The 19,706-nt window shown below is 34.5% G+C and overlaps 1 protein-coding gene across 6 annotated transcripts in view; it reads left to right on the top strand.

Annotated features, from left to right (window-relative positions):
* DGKB (diacylglycerol kinase beta) overlaps positions 1 to 19,706 on the top strand; it is a 337,798-nt gene that overhangs the window by 65,032 nt on the left and 253,060 nt on the right. For 3 of the 6 annotated variants that reach the window (XM_068209914.1, XM_068209905.1, XM_068209932.1), the window contains exons 4-7: positions 1,636 to 1,656; positions 15,761 to 15,914; positions 17,210 to 17,245; positions 18,632 to 18,772. In XM_068209914.1, coding sequence (XP_068066015.1) covers positions 1,636 to 1,656; positions 15,761 to 15,914; positions 17,210 to 17,245; positions 18,632 to 18,772 — 352 coding nt within the window. The remainder of the gene's footprint in view (positions 1 to 1,635; positions 1,657 to 15,760; positions 15,915 to 17,209; positions 17,246 to 18,631; positions 18,773 to 19,706) is intronic. The other 3 variants (XM_068209924.1, XM_068209940.1, XM_068209950.1) reach the window with 1 other exon arrangement.

A 19,706-nucleotide genomic window follows, 5' to 3' on the forward strand; every position in this document is an offset into this window, starting at 1 on the left:
ACCTGAAATAATCTGGTTTGTTTTACATTATTTTATACATTGTTGAGTGAATGGATTTTAGGATTAGGGGAAGTGATGTATATAATTATCAGAAGGTTATCTACTATAGAGAGTTTATTTATGGAACTTTTACTCTCTGATTTCAATGTAAGGGAGATGTCTGAAATTTCTAGAAATGCTACTGAACAGCTGCCCTTTCATGTTCTTCTCTAAGTCAATATCAAAGACGTAATTAAGAATAGATTTTAAACATGGTATAAGACACATAGTTTAAGACCAGCCTTTGGGAAAGCTGTGATTGTTAAATATTCTTTTCATCATTTGAGATCTATTTATATTAAATAATTTCATCCATTTCACTTTGAGGGGAGCATTGAATAGGTTGACAAGAATTAGGAAAAGAGAGCTAAAGACAGTGTGTAAATGGGCAGTAAGTACACAGCATTGTGTGCTTGTAGACCTAGTGTTGTCATCCTTTTTGAGTGCATCCTAATTTTTTCTTTACAGAGGAGTCCATTGGTTTTCCTGGCCACCTGGGCACACACTGGCCCATGTTCAACAGACTGTCAAGCAGCATCCCCAGCTGCTTTTCTGCTGGGCAGCTTTCCAGACAACTTTCCCCCAGCCTGTGGAGCTGCCTAGGCTCACTGTGACCCAAGTGCAGGACTGACACTTAGCCTTGTTGAACTTCATGTCACTGGCCTTAGCCCACTGATCCAGCCTGTCCAGATCCCTATGCAGAGCCTTCCTACCCTCAAGCAGGAAATCAAAGCTCTTGCCCAGCAGGGCATCATCTTCAGACTAAGGTGCAAGTCATACCTTTGTCCAGGTCATTGATAAAGATATTCTACAGGACTTGCTGAGTCCTGGGAAACACCACTTCCTACTGGCTGCCAACTGGATATAACTCCACTGACCACCACTCCCTAGGCCCAGCCACCTGGCCAGTTTATTACCTAGCAAAGGTGCACCTTAAGCCATGAACAGACAGTTTCACCAGGAGAATCCAGTGTTAAAGGCTGTACTAAAAACCTTCAAGGTCTTTTCCAACCTTGATGACAGTGATTCTACTGAAGTCCAGGTAGACAATATCCTCATCTACTAAGCAGGTCACCTTGTCATAGAAGGGATTTAGATGTCAAGGACCCAGGAATCAAGCAGAATCTGCCTTTTTGAAAGTCCTGCAGGCCTGACCTGATCCCCTGGTGCTCCTGTACATGTCATATGGTGGTACTAAGGATCATCTCCATGATCTTTCCACTTGGATTTTAGAATATTCAGTTCTGATAACTGAATTCAGTTTTATTTACAGCTCTTCTTGTTAACAATTTTTATGCTTTTTTTTTAAAGTACACGCGGAAGAAATACTAACATATTTATCTTGGTTGTCTGTCATTGCATGTTTAGAAATAAATTGCTTGCACTGTATAATAAAGACTAGAGAGCTGACTTATAAGCATTTTCTTGATTTATGAGCTAATGCAAGAAAATGGGATAGTCCATCTAATGTCTTAAACTTGCTCATCTAATTCACTAACCTTTCACTAAAATTATTTCTATTATAAAAACAGAGCTTGAGTGTTAGGACACTGCACTAATGTATGTGTGTTCTTTCTTTCCTTGCATGTGTTACAGAAACAAGATATACTTAATCAAGTAAGTAATGTTAATTTGATTTTTTTCTTTCTTTATGCATAAGTGCAGTATATTTTATTTTGTAGGCTTCCACTAAGATTCACTTATTAATAAATACTGCATGTGGCTATTTTTTTCTGTTAATAGAGTAATATTTAAATCTGAAACCAGAAGGCATTCCTTTTCTGCTGGCAGAATTTTTCACTGAGTGAATATCGTTTTTGTCATTCATTGTACATACTTTTACTAACAATAATTGAGTTGAATATGAGAAATAAGTTAAGAGCAAGTAATTGTCTTGTTCCATACTTGTCATGGAAATTTCTCTTTCCTGTGAGATCTCATAATGGTCTGTATTATTCTGAAATGACAAGAACACATCTCAGTAAAAATATTAAATACTGATTTCTATAACCATATAATGCCATTTATATGTAGCAGGCTTAAAATTGCAGATTTAATAATTTGAATAAAGCTTATGCTGTGCTTTAAGCAATTATGACTTTACAGCAATTACAAGAGAAATGGTTAAAATGCTGATCATCAACCCAAAAAGCTGCACCTGAGAAACTTCAGTAGCCTCAAACGAGGTATAAAAGTAGAATGGGAAAAAAAAAGGGAAGAAAGGAAGAAGGACTAATCAAATGGACTGTTTTTTAAAGTGACCTAGTTATTCTAGTTAGTCTTGGTAACACAAAGGTGTGGAAAAGCTCCAGCTCTCCTGTTCTGGGAAGAGGCAGCCAGAGCATGAGAACAATAAGCAAGTCAAGAGAGAGAAAGGGATAGTTTTGTAGAAACCACTAACCTTTGAGGGTCAGAGGCCATTTGAGCTTTTGGAGATGTGTTAGTAAGAGCAGAACTCCCCATTGGTAACAGGGCTTTCTTCAGATGACCAACGTTATTTATTTTTTTAAATAAGCTAACAGAGTGACTTCAGAGGGTCCTGAAGGAGAAGGTTTCAACATTAAAGCAGTGTGTCTGTGACCAATCTTGAGTGTAATCTCATCAGTTTTTATCTAATTACTTTGTCAAATGAGTAGGTGAATAATAATAGAATCAACAAACTGAATGAAATCAGGGAATTAATATCATGCTGGAAAAGCTTGATGACGTAATGGACTATAGTAAATGGAATGAGATGCACATGTGCAGATTAGAGTGTTGTGTACCCTGGTCCAGCTGGCATTGTCAGATAAATTGACATGTTGATCACAAGATGAATGCAAAGTGTCATTGTGGTTTAGTCATGAAGAGAAGGATGTTACTGGGATGTTGTAATAGTGTTCCTGTGGCCATGGCAGTCTGGAAAATAGACAAAATTTGTAAAAAGAGGTAGGTCTTAGGCCCATTGACATTAGTGGAAAAGTAGTTAAAATTTCAAGCACACAGGAATATGGTTTGAAAGGATATTTTGTGTTCTTTGCCTCAGCTATGCTCTTTGATGTGACAGAAGATATTAAATTACTGTAAAGATCTTGCTGTATTATAATGTATTAAGTGAAGTATTTCCACTACAAATAGGAAAATTAAATTTTCTATTAAAAAAGTATTGCAGAAGTCACATCTTTCTACTTTTGTCCAAATGATGGGATGAAGTGAACTCAAATTGGAACTAATTTACAGAAGGTTAGTAGGATGTGCAGAATTATAGCATATATAATGTAGGAGAAGCCTGTCCCTCACATGTAAGAAGCTTAAGTTGTATCTTTTCTTCTTCTACAGAAGAAAAGATTGTAACATCTTGTGTGTATCACCAGCAGAAACCTCTAGGTTTCAGACACTGGGTACTCTGTTTTTCTGGCTCCATGGGCAAAATTTCTAGGGAAAGCTTTCTGGATGCCTAGAGAGCTGGGAAGCATGCCAGGCAGAGATGTTGGCAGTCTGGCTGGGAGCATGCTTTCTGTGGAGTGTGTTGAGGGTGCTGAGGTGTAAAATATTTCAGATAGTCAATTTCTGCTGCAAAACCATTCCGTTTTGAACATTTTTTATTATCTTTACTGATCTCTCTCTATCTCCTTTAGTCAGTCTGTGCTACCAGTGCTAATCTTCTTCTTTGATATCCTCCTTTCCTTTTGATGCACTTCTCTGCCCCAAGAACTTATCTTTATCCTTTTTTTCCTTTACATTATTGTATTGCACAGTAGCCTATGTTTAAATTTTATAAACTTATTACCACTTTAATTCACATGTCACATGTTAAAATAGACAAAGGGCTTTAGACTATTTAATGATCATGGGGGATGTTATTTGTTTGTTTTGATTATGAAGAACAATACATTATGTTTCGTATTTTTTATTGTGATGGCTTCAGCTATGCTTGATTCACCTGCACGGTGGCATCTAGATAATGTTTATGAAACTGCATAGGAAAACAAAATATAGCAAAAATACTTTCAGTCACAATTAATTGCAGGAATTAATCAACAAATGGAAATGTCTTGAAGTCTTCTTGTGCAGTAGAGATACTGATATATACGAACGTATACATGTGTAATTGAGCAGATGCCACTGCTCATATCCTTTTAATTCTTTCTAAGCTTTTATACCTTACTTTTACTCTGCTATAATTTTAAATGCTGGTGAGGAGAAAGTCAAACTTAGGTCAATTAGTGTAGCTCCTCTTTTACTAAAATCTGTACATTTACTTAGTATGAAGTGGATGTAACTTGTTGACAGATGAAATGGGACATTTTAAACCTTATTCTAATTGGTGTATGTTATTATTCCAAGTGAAGGTTCCAGTTAGGCTCAGATTCATTCATTAAGTGAAAGTTTATTAATTTGTGTTCTTTAAAACTTTAAAGAGGGAGGAATGAACAGTAGCAGGTAATATGACATTGTCATGTATTACTTTTCTTACTAAATGTGTTGTAGCAAGTATTTTTTTAAAATGTAGCAGAAATATCCTCCACAAAAATTTGCAATGCACAGATAATTACAGGTAAAATATATGAGAATACCACTGCCATAGAACATGCATAGAAAAATGATTTTTCTTAATTCTAAGCATTTTATAAAAATACCAGTTCAGACATGTTTGTCTGTGAGTAGGTTTTTACACAATCTGCACATGCAGATAATTGTTTTGCTTCAACCAGAACTTTTTGTCATGACTGATGTTTTTCAGGGATTCATTAATTTTGCTGCTTTATTTGGCCTTTATCTGAACTATGCTACCTACCTCATTTTTCCTGACCAATTTTTCTAGGACAGAATGCAAACTTTCTGCTTATCATTTTGTTTGATATGTAATAATTTCAAGTAGATTTTGAGTAATGATCTCCTACAAGAGCCTTCTAAAAGTATGTGATTCATCACTCTTCTTAAAAAAAATAATCCCACCTTTGTATAGTAAATGTAGTGTATTCAGTAAGAGTTAAGTGTTAAATACAAGTACTTACATGTGTAGTACTTCAGGATATACAAACTTATGCACATATAGAATTATATATTAAGGAAAACCTGCTGATAAAAAAGCGTTTGGGTTTTTTTTACCTGCATGTAAGATTGAGATGAGACTGCAGTAGCTGGTGAACACATTTCAGACTTATTTCGGTAATTAGTATCAATTTATTTTAATAACATGAAAATGCTATGCTTAAAAATCTAATTATTGCATAAAAATGGAGTTTTCCCATTTCCATTTTAGATGTTTTGTTGAGCTTACTTCTTTGAAGAGCTGGGGGAAAATTTTGGCAGAAATTTACATCTGTGTATTGGTAATATCCAAATATTATTTGTCCATATGGAGTATTTGGTAGGAGAAGCCTGTGAGAGCATGTGTATTTTTAAATTTTATTTTTCAAACATTCATATCAGTAGATATAAATTTTAATGCTGATGCAGCTAAGAAATAGTTTCATTTGGTTACCAGAATTTTCAAAATTAATTATGTAAAAAACTGTATTAAATGGAATACTTAGATCAGAAAATGCTAAGGGCTTTAAATTTAAACCGAATTTTACCCTGATGCCCAAAGCCAGTCTTCATGAGGAATTCAAAATTTGATTCATTTGAATGAACATTTAAAATACATTTTCAACACCAAGAACTTATGCATTCTCATGTGATTCATAGGTTGTAGCTTGTTAATCCTCTGTATATAGTCTCTCCACTTTTTTTCCATATCTTTTGGCAATGTCAGATTTTGACATGTGATAATCAATGAATCTTCAAGACTTTGACTTTTGTGGGAGTGCTTTAGCACTGGTATTCACAGCTAATCACATCATTGTCACTAATGCACTCACATTAGTGTTTGCCAGTGTTGTCATAGCACAATGTGTGAATCAAGGCCCTGTAATATCTACTCTTATTCAACAGTTCATTTTTCACATATTGGGTCAATATAAGTAGTTTAAAAAGAAATAATCAGTAAAAGGAACTTACCCAACCCAAAAAAATAACCCAGAGCAATTACTGTCAGTAGATAAAAGCTGATTATATTTTTGGCACCATTTGGAGATCAGACAACAGAATTTTAAAAGTAATCAATTGAAAATTACATTTCAACATAATTCTCTTTCCATTATGTGTGAAATGTTCTTTTTTAATAAATGAAAACCATATGTCATGGAAGTCTCTTGAAATGAGTTATTTCTCTTTTTTTTCTTTTCTCTCTTACATTCTGTTTTTCAGGATGTTGAATATAGTGGCTTATGCTGAAATATTTTGTACAAATCTAAAAGACAAAAAGACCAAAAAGAATGTGGTATTTTAAAAGAATTTATGGGTGGAGATTAATTTCAGACACTAGATCATGTCTTCTTCCCATTTATGTGGCCAGTGTGGTGAGGAGGAATAAAAGGAGTATTATTCTACCCCTTCCTGCCCTGCTCCATCAACAATGGCAACTCTTTTGTCAAGAGACTAATAATTTCTTGGTGCCTTGTGAGGAGAAAGAAAGTAGAGTGATACAGCTTCTCTCCCTTATTTCAACATATCATCCAGATGAACTGGTTGATGTGTTTACACTAGCTAGGAAAATACAGGAGACAGTTAGACCTCTTCTATTGCAGTTTTTAGGATAGATCTTGAGTCAAAAGCTTCCATTTTCTTAACAAATTACTGGTTCTCTTCAAATGTATTAGTGTGGTAGGAGTTAAAGACTATGTAGCAAAGTTTAAAAACTCCTATATAAAAAGATGCAAAAATTTTGTTGTATATATCCTGTTTTTCACTGAGGAACCATGTTTTCTGTATTCTCCATGTTGGGATATACTGACTTTTGATGTCTATACTGTGTAAAATTATTTGGGTTGGCGCAGAACATACATATAAATATTCAGTATAAATACTTGGATTTTTCTTAATCTTACCTATCTGTGTTTACTATTGGTAAAGCAGAAAAGCAGGTTACAAAATCGAACAGCTTAACTGCTCTAGGAGAAAGAACAAAGTCAAATACAAATGGTGTTTGTAGATGGAGTTCAACCCCTTCCTCTCTATTGCTCAGGATGTTAGGAGCCATTCTGCTGCTTGGGACATAATCAGGCATTTTAAGGCATCTGTTGTAGCTTGTTGTAGCCATAATCAGGAGATAAATAGCTGTGGCTTTAACTGAGTGTTGGCCTATATATGTGTGATACAAAGCTAGAAGAAACCTGAATTTTTCTGCTATTTTGCCAAGCAAAATCATAACTACTGCTTGGAAACCAGGTCTTCAATTCCTGTTCTTCATGCGACTGAGACTCACCCTCTGTGTAGTAGCACTAAATTAGCGTAATGTACTTATCAGTGAGTGCTTGAGAAGAAACAGAACTCTTATCATAGTAACTGGAGATGTTTTAAAGCATATTAAGCATAGACTGATGCACATTTCTTTTTCCTTGGAGTCCCTTATTTTCTGCTTATCTGGGATTCAAAAGGAACCGAAGTGTGGGAAGCAAGAACTTTGCTTTATGCCATTGGTGTGGAGTAGAAAGAGAAGTAAGATACATGCATTCTTTAGTGATGTTTGTAAGGTAAAAAGCATCTTATCACACATCTGTGAGATACACTGGATACATTGTAAAGAAATCCACATATGGTCATGGTACTATGGAAAATAGTGGTTGCTTTGTCAGGTTTGTAGTATTTTGTGCAGTAATAGAAGCATAAAATTCCAGACTACTTTTTAAACTATGAATAAAATGAGATTTTTAGTGCGCCAAAAAACCCCAAACAATTTTTAGTGGTTTTGTTTCTTCATAGTTGTGAATTCTTTAGTCAAAGTAATCAGTGTCATCCTGGAAATTCTCTTGAAATACGTAGTTTATCCTGAAAACTGTATTTAATCAGTTGTCAGGTCTTTAGTTTCTTTGTGACTTCCACTTCTTTAAAATTAAGGTTCTTTAGTAATCCTTTTTTCTAGTTCAATGATTACCATTTGTTCAAATGTGTCTTTTTATATGTGCTTGATGTTCTTTCATGTGATTTTGTGTAGTATCTTAAGAAGGATAAACTAGTGTTCAGATTTAGGGAAAACCAGTATCAGCTAATAGTTTGGGCAGGAAGATCATCTAGTTTCAAGACCCCTGCCTTGGACACAGACACCTTCTCCTAAGACCAGATTGCTCAGACCCCTTGAAAACTGCCAGGGATGGGGCATCCACAACTTCTGTGGGCAACCTGTTCTGGTGCCTCACCATCCTCACTATAAAGAACTTCCTAATATCTATCCTAAACTTACTCTTCTTCAGTTTAAAGCTATTATGTCTTGTCCTATCTCTACCTGCCTTTGTAAAAAGTCCCTCACCAACTTTCTTGTCAGCCCCCTTTAGGGACTGAAAGGGGGCTATAAGGTCTCCCCAAAGCCTTCCGTTCTCCTGAACAACCCCAGTTCTCTCAGCCTGTCTTCATAGGAGAGCTTTCCTGAGATACAGAAGGACAACAAAAGGCTAAGCTAAAGAATTTTCTACAAAATTGGCTTTTTAAATGTATTTTTATAGAAAAATAGGTAAATGTATCAGAATGCTTGGTAAGCTGTTAAAGATTTTGCCAGGAGCTTTTAGCTGCTGGGGTAGATGGAACTACAGTGTTATGAGGATGTATTTTAGATCTTGTCTCAGTTTTTCCTCTGAGTGCAGAGTATTCTTTACAACTCAAAAAAAACCTCCTTTTTTCTGCTCCATCACCATTTTCCTTAAGAGTGTCAGGCAGCTGCTCCAAGTAGGCTGCCTAGAGATGTAGTTGAAATCTCTGATTCCAAATCTGGGGTCTGCAGCTCAGTTCCAGCCTTTTCCCCACCTCATACACAGTTACCCAGTGATGCCTCCTTGATAGCAAAGATGCTATGGAGATAGGGTTGTAAACAAGTTGGGAAGAAAGACTCAATTTTCACCTCTGCTTGCTTGGCCCAGTTGCCACCTCCTCACATACTCAGTCTGTACACAAGTGGCATTGCCTCTCTCTCTCTCTCTCTCTCTTTCCAGACTTCTATTTTAAGAAAAATAGGTATTATTTGGTATTATCTTTTGCAGTTGCCACTTTTTATTCATATGGCTAGTATTGCTTTAATTTTATATATTGATATTTTAATATATGTATAAGGCATAACAGAGTCCTGTGATTAACTTCTATTGTAGTATATTATTCTAAGAGTAGTACTATGAAGATAATTCTTCACCTAATAATTTCTATTTCATCCTGGTTCTTAAAGGGCTATTTGAGTGAAGGAATTTTCTCCAAAGTAATGGGAGTTGGCAAAGCAAATCCTAATTGTTTGTAACTTCCTTCTAAATTGAAGGATTCCACAAGCCATAATCTTATGAAAAATTTCCACTTCAACACATTGGTTGGATATGGGTTCTTTACAAAAAAAAATTTAGCTGAAACTACAGATCTGGGCAAATCTCTCTATATTGCTTAGTCAGTCATCATGGCTGGAATGTTCTCACAGTATGTGGAAAAAAAGACATTAGTCTGCTGTAATGAAAACTGCTTCTTCTGTTTTTTATCATTAGAAAGCAACAGTGAGTTTTTTGCACTGGTGGAGTTTTTTTGTGGGTAATCTTTTAATGGAATTTACATTAAAACCCCCACAGCTGTTAGATCTTTTGGACTAATGCATGCATCCAGAAATTTAATTGCAAAATACATGCAGGAGATGACATGTTACAGTCCCAGAGGCACTGAGGTACCTCACTGAGCAATCTATAATTGCTGTTTGCTGCTTCATTTAGCATTAGTATATGATGGTGTGTATGGATGAATATTTATTTATGTATATGCAATTCATATATTTGTTCCATTTCTTCTAGCATAGGTGCAGATCGTGAATGGATTATTTCCTCTCTGAGTAAAGATAGCATCCAACTTTGGTATGGCAATTTAAAAGAGAAAAGAAATAAAATCTTGTCTCATCTATTTTCTATAAAATTTACCTCAGCATCTTGAATTTTTCCATGTGTCCACAAGTACTACCTTAACAGCTGAAACATTTTGGCCTCTTTTTTGATACATCTCTGTGAGTACTTGTTCAGATCACCTAATTCATAGGAGTTTATCAGTAAATTGTTTAGTCACATATTTACAAATAAATATTTAATAATTTTTAGATGTACAGAAACCTTATTTTTGCCTTCAGTGATTCTTCAGCTCATTCCTGATATTCGGATGCCCTTTAGAGACACAGGTTTGAATTTCCTCAGGCTAATGGGAAATTGCCCAAGGTGATTCCCACTGGTGAGTTGTCTTTATCAGGAGATATTTTTTTCCACTAGAGGAAAAAATCTGTCACTTTTTCTCTGCTTTCAGAAGGAAGTGATGGTCTCAGTTGTACTTGGTACATAGCACATATTTTGGTTTTCTGTGAAGATTTCATTTTTCTAATAAATGATTATGTCTAATAAGAACCTTCTTTTCTGTGGCCAGTCAGTGACTTAGACCTCATTATAAACTTTGGTCTGTTTCTTCTTTATCCTTCTTTTAAAGGAGCATAGAGAAAAAAAAAAAAAAAACAGAACGAACCAGTACTTATGGGTTAAATGCTTGTTAGAAGTTTAGGGCTAGGATGGTTAATGAAATGTTACAGATTTTCCCCAGCAATTTATGGTATATAAAAAGATGCACATTTTTAATTTCCCTATGCATTGAGTCATAGTGAGTCCAGTTCCATGTTTCCATTCAGAAAAGATGAAAATTGTTTAATGGTTTACACATTTTATTTGCTAAAAATAACTATTAAAGTTAAATTTTTGCAGTGTTGCCCATGTCTTACATTCTTTCTCCTTTTTTTTTCTCCAAGGTGAATATATAATTTTTAGGGTTTTTTTCTTATATTCAGGTGTTTGAAACATTGATAAAATCTGTAAGTAGGAACTAACTACTTCTAAAAATACAATAAAATTAATTTTATGATTTAAATTATCTGAAACTGTAGTAGTTTTGAATGTGCACTTCTCTGGAGTTATACCAGATTTTTTCATTACCAAATGAAATTTTATTACTCAGTAATACAGAAGTCTTATTTTGTGAAGTTTCTTTTTGTAAAACATAAGGACCTCCAATAAACTTGGTGAATCAGTTTGATATATAAAAATAGAAATCCAGTTTTATATGATTAGTATAAAACCCTTTATATTTTTCTGTGACCTACAGGCAAGGATTTTATTAGAGTCAAAGCTAAAACTGCATTTTTTTCTTCTTTTAGACTCCCTCAGAAGATTTAGGCCAAATTATTTGCAAGTTCTTTCATGTTTTTCTGATTCAACTATGTCCTATTTTTATCTCTGTTATGTTGAAAATTTCCTGAAATCCCTAAACTTGAGATCATAATCTTCCTATGCCCTGATAGTCTCTTGTGCAATTGAATTAATTAATTAATTAATGTTCCAGGCTAATTGTTGTCAGTTTGGTACATCCTCTCATGCTCTCATCCCCTCACTTTGAAACGTCATGGAAAATGCTTTCTGAAATGCTAAATCCTTCTTTCTCAGATTCATTTAAATTCCGCTGGAGCTTCTGGAATGCAAGCAACTGTTGAAAATTAAGCAATTAGCCTGCATTCTGAAGAAAACCACATCCACCATTATGGTTTATATATTATTCTGATGTTACTGATCTGAGCTGTTTAATTAATTTTTTAATTAATTAGCAAAAATAAATTATTTTCAAACCCTACCAAAATTCCCTGCACTTTGCATCTGAGAAATTCTGATAATGACAGTGAAATTTAAAAGGAAGATCTAGCATGATACATGTTAAGGTGGAAGATTACTGTTCTCTGCTTTCCTTTTTATTTTTTATCTTTTTGCTTACCAAAACATGGTGCAATACATTTGAAAAGTGTCTGGGGGTGGGGGGAAATGCTGGTAATTAAAGGAAGGGTACTTACTTGCTGCAGCATTTCCCTATTTCAGAAGGGTAAACTTCCATGAGGAAAAAGAAAAATAGTCTACAATTTCAGAATAGAGAAATGACTATAGTATTGTGTGTTGTTTTCTCTATTGTGAAAGTAGTTTTGAATTAAGCTGAGCAAAAGTTTTGCATCTTTTTATGCTCTGTTCTAAATAACCCATATTCAATACTTAAAAATCTTCTTGGTGAGAATGCTCTAACACTTCTGTGTCTTCTACAGTGCTGCTCTCAGGATTTTTTTTAAGAAATTATACCATTTTTCTATGGTCATGTAATAAGTTATGTGTATTACAACGAGAGAGAGATGGTAGAAAAGGCACTGAAAGCAATTTAAAAGTGAGCCTGTTTTTGGAAGATCACCCTTTTTCATTGGGAAGCTTGACTGATGATCCAGACTACTCCTAGGTCTGCTGTAGACTAGTTTAGTTATCTTATTTACTGTATATACATTTACAAAAACAAATATCCAGAAATGACTGTACCATTTTAGAGCTCAGTTCTAATAGGATAATCTACACTAATTATATTAGGTCCTCTAAAATGTTTTTCAGCTATGCAGTATTAGAATACCAGATTTTGAGGTTTTAAGCAAGAACCTGATCACAGGGCCCTACGCAGAGATTTCCCTAAGGCAGGATCGGTATTATACATTCTTTACATACGGCATGTGATTTTGCACCTGCATTTTTGGCCATTCTAAACATTTCTGATGTGTATTCAAGTAATTTCCCAGCTCCTGACTAACTTCCATTATAATCTGAAAGCTTTTGGATATGCAACATCTGAACTCTGGTCATATGAATATTGCTGCTATCCTGGGGGAATAGAGGTGGCAGAGCATGTTAGAACAGAGGATAAAGCACTGTCAGCTGAAGAAACCTGACTGTAGAGCAACCTTTAGAACAACCACCCACTTTGTTTCGTCCTTTGCTGAGCCACCCTGATTGCTGGAATTCAGGATGTCAGATGTAATAAATGGACATGGCAGCCAAGTCATGTGTTACATTAGTATCTCTTGTCTTTTCTAGCAGTTTGGAAAATGTGTTGGAGGATATTGACTTAAACGATAGTCAGACCATCTTTACAAAGTATTGAAAAGTTTGAACATAGTTGAGAAAGGGTCTTCAGGAAGAAAGAAGTACATAATTTCAAACTTGCTTATTTTTCCAGTTCTCTACACAGGTGTAATTCTGAACCCATTAAGTTAAAAAAAAAAAGAAAAAAAAAACCCAAACAAAAACCATAGCATTAGGGATTTAGTTACTGCTGGCATCTTGGAGAACCAGTGCCACTCCAAGCAGCAGCAGTTCAAGAACCAGGCAGCAGTTCAAAAATCTAAGGTGGCTCTAAACTCAGGGAATATTTTTTGCAATATATACGTAAAATCCACAGACAAGGTAAATAAAGAAAGGACTAATGGACTAATGTCATGTAAAGATATTTACATGGCCATCCATAAACCTTAATTTAAATGGGATTATAATTTTGGTTTAGTTTCTGTTTTCACTTAGCTGTTTTTTTGTGTATATGATTCATTTAGATAACTAAGACATTTCATTAATGCACAATTTAACAAAGCAATTCCACATTGTTAAAGTCAGTTGATTTAGTGATTAATGTATTTTTTATGCTTGCAGATTAAAAATATGTTTATATAATGTATATTAGTGTAACTAATTACTGATTTACTTGGATGCTTATAGAAATCCTTTTGTTATTGTGATTCTTAGTTTATAAACAGTGAATTAAATGTCAGCGGCTTCATTAGAGAGAAAAAATATAAAGTTTGTAGCATGAATCCAACAGTGTACGATCCAAGGTAAAAGAGTGTGGCTGAAACTGTCTGATGAGATAAAGATAGTGAATCCATGTCCAAGGTGATTATTTCCGTTTTACACCCATCTTAAGCATTGTGAGCAATTTTTTTCAGTCTCTGCAATTTTTGTCTTCAAGAGGTGAGAGTTTTATTGGTTCCACTGTGCTTCTTTCTCAAATAAGATGTTCTGTATTAGAAGCTCAGCAGAGATAACCTCTCACCAATCTTGCATTCCTAATAATTATGACTTGCACGAGAGTAGTCAGATTTTGCAATTTGTGTTGCTGGTCCCTCATAAGGATAATGATACACATTTAAAACATTACATTTCGGTAGTTAGGTCTTGATCTTAATGGGAAACACCTTATTTAGTGTCCACATAAAATTTCAATATCTCATAAATACATTGAAAAAGTAAAAGTCAAAGAAGTCAGGGGAAGAGAAGTTTCTGTTCCTTAGTCTTAAAATTGTGTTAAAATAATAGCAAAACTTATTATACTGTGACTCAGATTCCAGATTCACTGAGGTCTTTGAAAGTTTCTATTTTCTTTTATCTAGTATGGTTTTAAGCTGGTTCTTGATAGTCTTTACCCTTCTTCCACATTCACTGTGATAGAATGAACTAAATGGAGTGCAACTAAAGGAGTTGCGCTAGACTTTTCTATGGAGAAATGGAGTATTCCTGAACAATAGGGAAATTTCTCAAAGTCAGTTTTGTGCTATCATGTGGATTTATCCCTTAATTATTTAACAATTGCAAGTTGCTGTTCTGTTTGATCTATAAAGAAAGTAACACTATGTTTTATCAGAGTAATAATTGATAAGCTGTTTTACAATCACAAATGTAATGATAAATATGCAGTTGTGTCAATATGTTTCAGGATACCTTTATCTTCATTCTTTATTAGCCGGATAAAATGGGATCATAATGCTCTGCATTGCTGTGATCCCATTGCAGCCTAAACCTTCCTTGAGGGGGAGGTGCTGATATCTCCCTGGTGACCAGCAACAGGACAAGAAGAAATAGAAGGAAGTTGCATCAGGGGAAGTTCAGATCAGGCATCAGGAAAAGGCTCTTCACTGGGAGGCTGGTTGGTCAGTGGAAGAGGCTTTCCAGAGCGTGTTTTGGTCACGGCACCGAGCCCATCAGAGGTCAAGGAGCATCTGGATGGTGCTCTTAGTCTTACAGTTTAGTTTCAGGTAGTCCTGTGAGGAGCAGGGAGTTGAACTCAATGGTCCTTATGTATTCCTTCCAACTTGAGATAATCTATGACTCATTTTTTTACTTAAAACAGACAATACTGTTTTAACAGAAAAAACATCATCATTCAAGTTTTATTAATTACCTCTTACCTTGCTGGCAAAAGCAAAACCAAATTAAGCTATATGACAAATGTTTTGGATCAACAACTTTAGTTTTTTTCCCTCTAAGTAATGCTGCATATCTAAGCACTCTCATTTGACTCTTCCAACCTATTTGAGACAAGGTGATTTGTAACTCTTTGGCAAACACCAGCAAAGCATGTTGTCATGTAGGAAAAGACAGGAGGCCTTCAATTCCCTGAATTAGGCATCCAAGAATCCCCTGCTTTTTGTCTGCCTAATTATAGGAAAAGCTAGAGACATGCTAAGTACATCCCTAGGAGCTCTGTAGGTGCCTTTGGATGCCAATCAAGAAACTTGAGAGCATGGAACTTGATTTCAGGGTCCTGATATAAGTGCTGTGAATTTACTCTGGGCTGTTTTACACTGTGCTCTGAGGTATTATAGCAATACTGTGAATTGTCAAAGTAATACTTAATTCAATAGTCGCTTTCAAGAATAGGTATGCCAGTCTGTATCTTCAGAAATCAGTATATTCAAATACAGTCCAAAACCCTTGTCAACAGAATATTATTTGATGGATTAGTGTAATTTTTTTTTTTACAAAATGTTCAATTTTTTTTCTTTTTTTCTTCCCCGTCACTGCAGACAATTGATTTAGAGGGGTTCAAGTTGTTCATGAAGACTTTTCTGGAGGCAGAGTTACCAGATGATTTCATTGAACACCTTTTTACATCATTTAGGAACAAAATCTCTCACTGCAGCCCATTAATTAAAAACAAACCACAGCACCTTTCTGGAGGTAAGTAATAAAATCAGTACTTAAAGAGCTAAAGGTTCCCTCACCCCACTGTTTTACTTCTAATAGCTGTAAATATATGGAATTCTTAACTACATGTTGAGTGCTTTTGTTCTGGTATTTGTACAATTAGAAAAACTAACTCAGGAAACAGGAAATACTGTGAAAAGGAATTGAAATGAAATTATTTCTTCTTTTTAACTCACAATAATGATGCAGCTGAGACACCAAGTGGACATTCTTTGTCATGTTAATGCTAGTCAGATTGCTATGGTTACATATTCTGTTGCCTACTCTCCTGTACAAACACATAAAAACCTTCAAGCTGCATGCAGGAAGCTCCTGCTGGTGCTCAACCATTTCTGTGGCATTGCTGCTGTTTCTTTTAACTGTCTAGGTGTGATTCTGTTATTATTAATCCTATATACTTAGTAGCTACTGATACTTTAAATGTTGGATAAGTGTTAGTATATCACTAAAAGTGATTTTGATTTCAGAGGACACAGCTAAATTCTGCCCTGTAGAGGCTGTACTCAGCTTTCTTCACTTTCATTATAGTTCTCTTTGACATATTTTATTCCTATGTGTGGTAAAATTATAATAATGATAATTATTATAACATCATTATTAAGGATAGTGCTGTTGCTACTGTTGTTGTTTCAACTGTAAGTTAAGTTTCTTACTCTGATGTTGCCTCCTAAAATATTTTTCTCCTAAACTAACTTTTCTAAGTTTGTCAAGAGTTTTTGGGCTTTTTTTCTGTTACTAAGTATTTTAGAAATAATATAATGTAATACCAGTTTAGAAAGCTTCCATTTGTTTTTAGCATAATGCCAGAAGGACTGTTAGATAAATTGTTACATCCAAAACATATTCAGAGAGGCAGTTCAGTTCACCTTGTGTGAGAATTGTTTGGGCTTAAAAATATACTGGGTTTATGTTGTAATTCAATTTCACGGTTTAAAGTAAATGTTACATCCTGATAATTTGTAACTTTTAAGGGGAAAAAAACTGTGCATTGGTACATTTTGATGTGCAAATGGAAACTATGGAAACACTTGGTTTTGGGTATCTAGTAATTATTAAATGTTACCAATAGTGAAAAAAAATGAGCTTGACTGTACTGGAAAATAACTTTGTCAGAAATATTAGACATTCTTCTGGAAATTTGAGGGGTAAGTGAGAGCTAGAGAAATGACAAGGAGAGTAGCAGGGGTCATCAGTCTGTCAGGTATGTGCTTGTTTTGCACTTAGTCTCTTTTGGTCCACTCATATCTGTTTATAAACTATATTTTCAGTTAAGGTGTCTGAAGAGAGATGGAAACAGATGCCAGGTAAGCAGCAGGACTGGAAGTCATCTGTAAGTCAGTACATTGCAACCAACCCTTCCCACCTCTGATTAAGAAGTAATAATTTAACCTGTATCTTGCAGCTGATAGGTTAAAAGATACTTAAAATTTTTATTTCTTTTCATTTGGATTTTGGCACTGTTTATTTTTGAGAAGAGTTATCCCAGGTTTTATAATCCTTTTTATTCTGTGAATATGATTTACATAAGAGTGGAATATGAGCTGTTTGTGTAAGTTGTGTGATTAAAGCTAGCTAGCATTTAACTGAATAAAATATTATAATGTATACATTTTAATGACACTTAACTGACATGCAAGCTCATTAAATAGAACATTGACTTACTAAATATTTTTGTTCATTTAATATTTACTTGTAGTGTTTATTATTTGCTGAAACCATGAAAATAAAATTAATTCTAAAATACATCGTTGCATGCCAATTTGCTCTCTTTTACCTTATTTTATTGTTTTAACATGTATCTCAAAATATGTAGGCATACCTTTTAAAATGTAGGCTTTTTAAGATGTATCCAGATTACAGTGAAGTTTTTCAACCTAAATTTAAGGAGAGAGGGGACAACCCTCAGTCAGTGAAAAATGTAACAAACTTGTATAGAAGATTTTCTTACTTCTTTCTCTGTGTTCTTCTGTCCTACCCATTTTTCCCCATTTTGGTCCTGCAGATTCCAGTAATATCATCAGGACTGATCATACTAATGTTATACTGAAACAAAAAGTTTGGCAATTGTGAAAGTTTAATTCCAAGTGGTACACTGGAACTGCTATTAATCACAATGTTTGAGCAATTATTATGACTATTATTTAAATTCTAAATTTATTTTCTCAGTACTCTGTCACTGAGACTTCTGTGTTCTAAATATGTGCTGCACTGACACATATCTGGCTATGTTTTTGGGATAACAATACACTTGGGTATTAGTAGAGTTTTCATTGACACTCAAACATCTTCAATTAGTGTAGTTGTTGTCCATCTATAAATTAGATGAAGCTTCTACAAGCACAAGAAAGTGGATGCAGACTTGGGCAGAGATTGTTTTTAATGTTTAGCATCTAGCATGGTAGAACAAAAATATTCACCAAATTGTTCTGTAGTCAAATGAAATCAGATCAGCACAAATGAAAAAATGTTTATGCCATTCCCATAATTGGGTGGAGGGTTTTTTGGATAGTTTATTTTAATTCTACCTTTGCTGGACAAACTATGAACATTAATTGTTTAAAACTTTATATTTAAATTAAGAAGTAATCTGAGATTCAGATAAAACAAAGATGAATGCATGCAAAAGTTGCATTTTCATTTTCTGCTTGTATTATATGTTCAGACTAACAAAGGCTACGGGTTGTTTCCAGGTCTGAGACTTAACAAGGGTACCTCTACATCCAGACCTCCTACTCCTGCCAACTCACATTTACCAGACATGATCCAGCTGAAAGATATTGTTTGCTATTTGTCACTGCTAGAAAGAGGAAGACCTGAAGACAAGCTAGAATGTATGTTCTTTTCTAATTTTAAATATTTATTTCCATAAGTCATCAAATATTTTATTTCTGAATTTAAGAACCAGTTTTGAGTAGATGGATTATAAAAATATAGTTCTAGGTGACCCTAATTGCAGAAATTATTTTTTTCTTCCTAATGGTGAGATTTTAAATGAAATTTGTTCTATCGAGCATTTGCTAAAATGAGGAGTAAGGATTGTGCATTCTGTAGTAACAATAATGCTCTCTACACTGTCATGTCTTGTTTAGTATCAGAGCTGAGAAAACTTGACAAACTATACTGAGTATACTTAGAGATCTATAGATGGGGTGAATAACCTGTACTAAACATCCTAATTCAAACAAAGAATAGTTGCTAATATAGGCTGTGGTCTCTATAATATTATTGAATACTGAAAAGCCAAGAATGATCCAAGTCTGCATCACTGTTGGGAAGGAGTGTTTGACACAGGATGTTAGAAATTCTTGTTTGAATTTTTTTTCTTCTTTTTTTTTTTTTTTAATTAGGGGCCTGGGTCATTAAAATGCAACACCACTACCTATTAAAAAATCAAAAAAACAACCCTGTGTGTTTGAGCTATAAATTGGAGGAAAAAAGAAGAAAACTTGTTTCCATATTGTGGAATTTTAGAAGTCATTTTCTCATGTGGCTAAACAGACCAAGCATATAGTCCTTATTGAGGAAAAATATACTTCAATATACATAACTGGTCTGTTTATAAAAGAACTGTGGGATCAGGCTCTCTTATGCAAAGTAAGTGTTCAGTATGTTAGGATGTGCAAACTCTAGGCTGCTTCTGCCAAAATAAGAAATTCATTATAAGCTTACATGTTGCTGAAGTATCTTGATGTTTTGTTTACCTGTAGTTAGCTTACAGAGGCAACTTTGTAATGCAAGGTCACAACAAATCCCCCAAATTTGGTA

The sequence above is a fragment of the Anomalospiza imberbis genome, chromosome 1 (assembly GCF_031753505.1).
Source record: "Anomalospiza imberbis isolate Cuckoo-Finch-1a 21T00152 chromosome 1, ASM3175350v1, whole genome shotgun sequence".
NCBI classification, from domain to species: Eukaryota; Metazoa; Chordata; class Aves; order Passeriformes; family Viduidae; genus Anomalospiza; species Anomalospiza imberbis.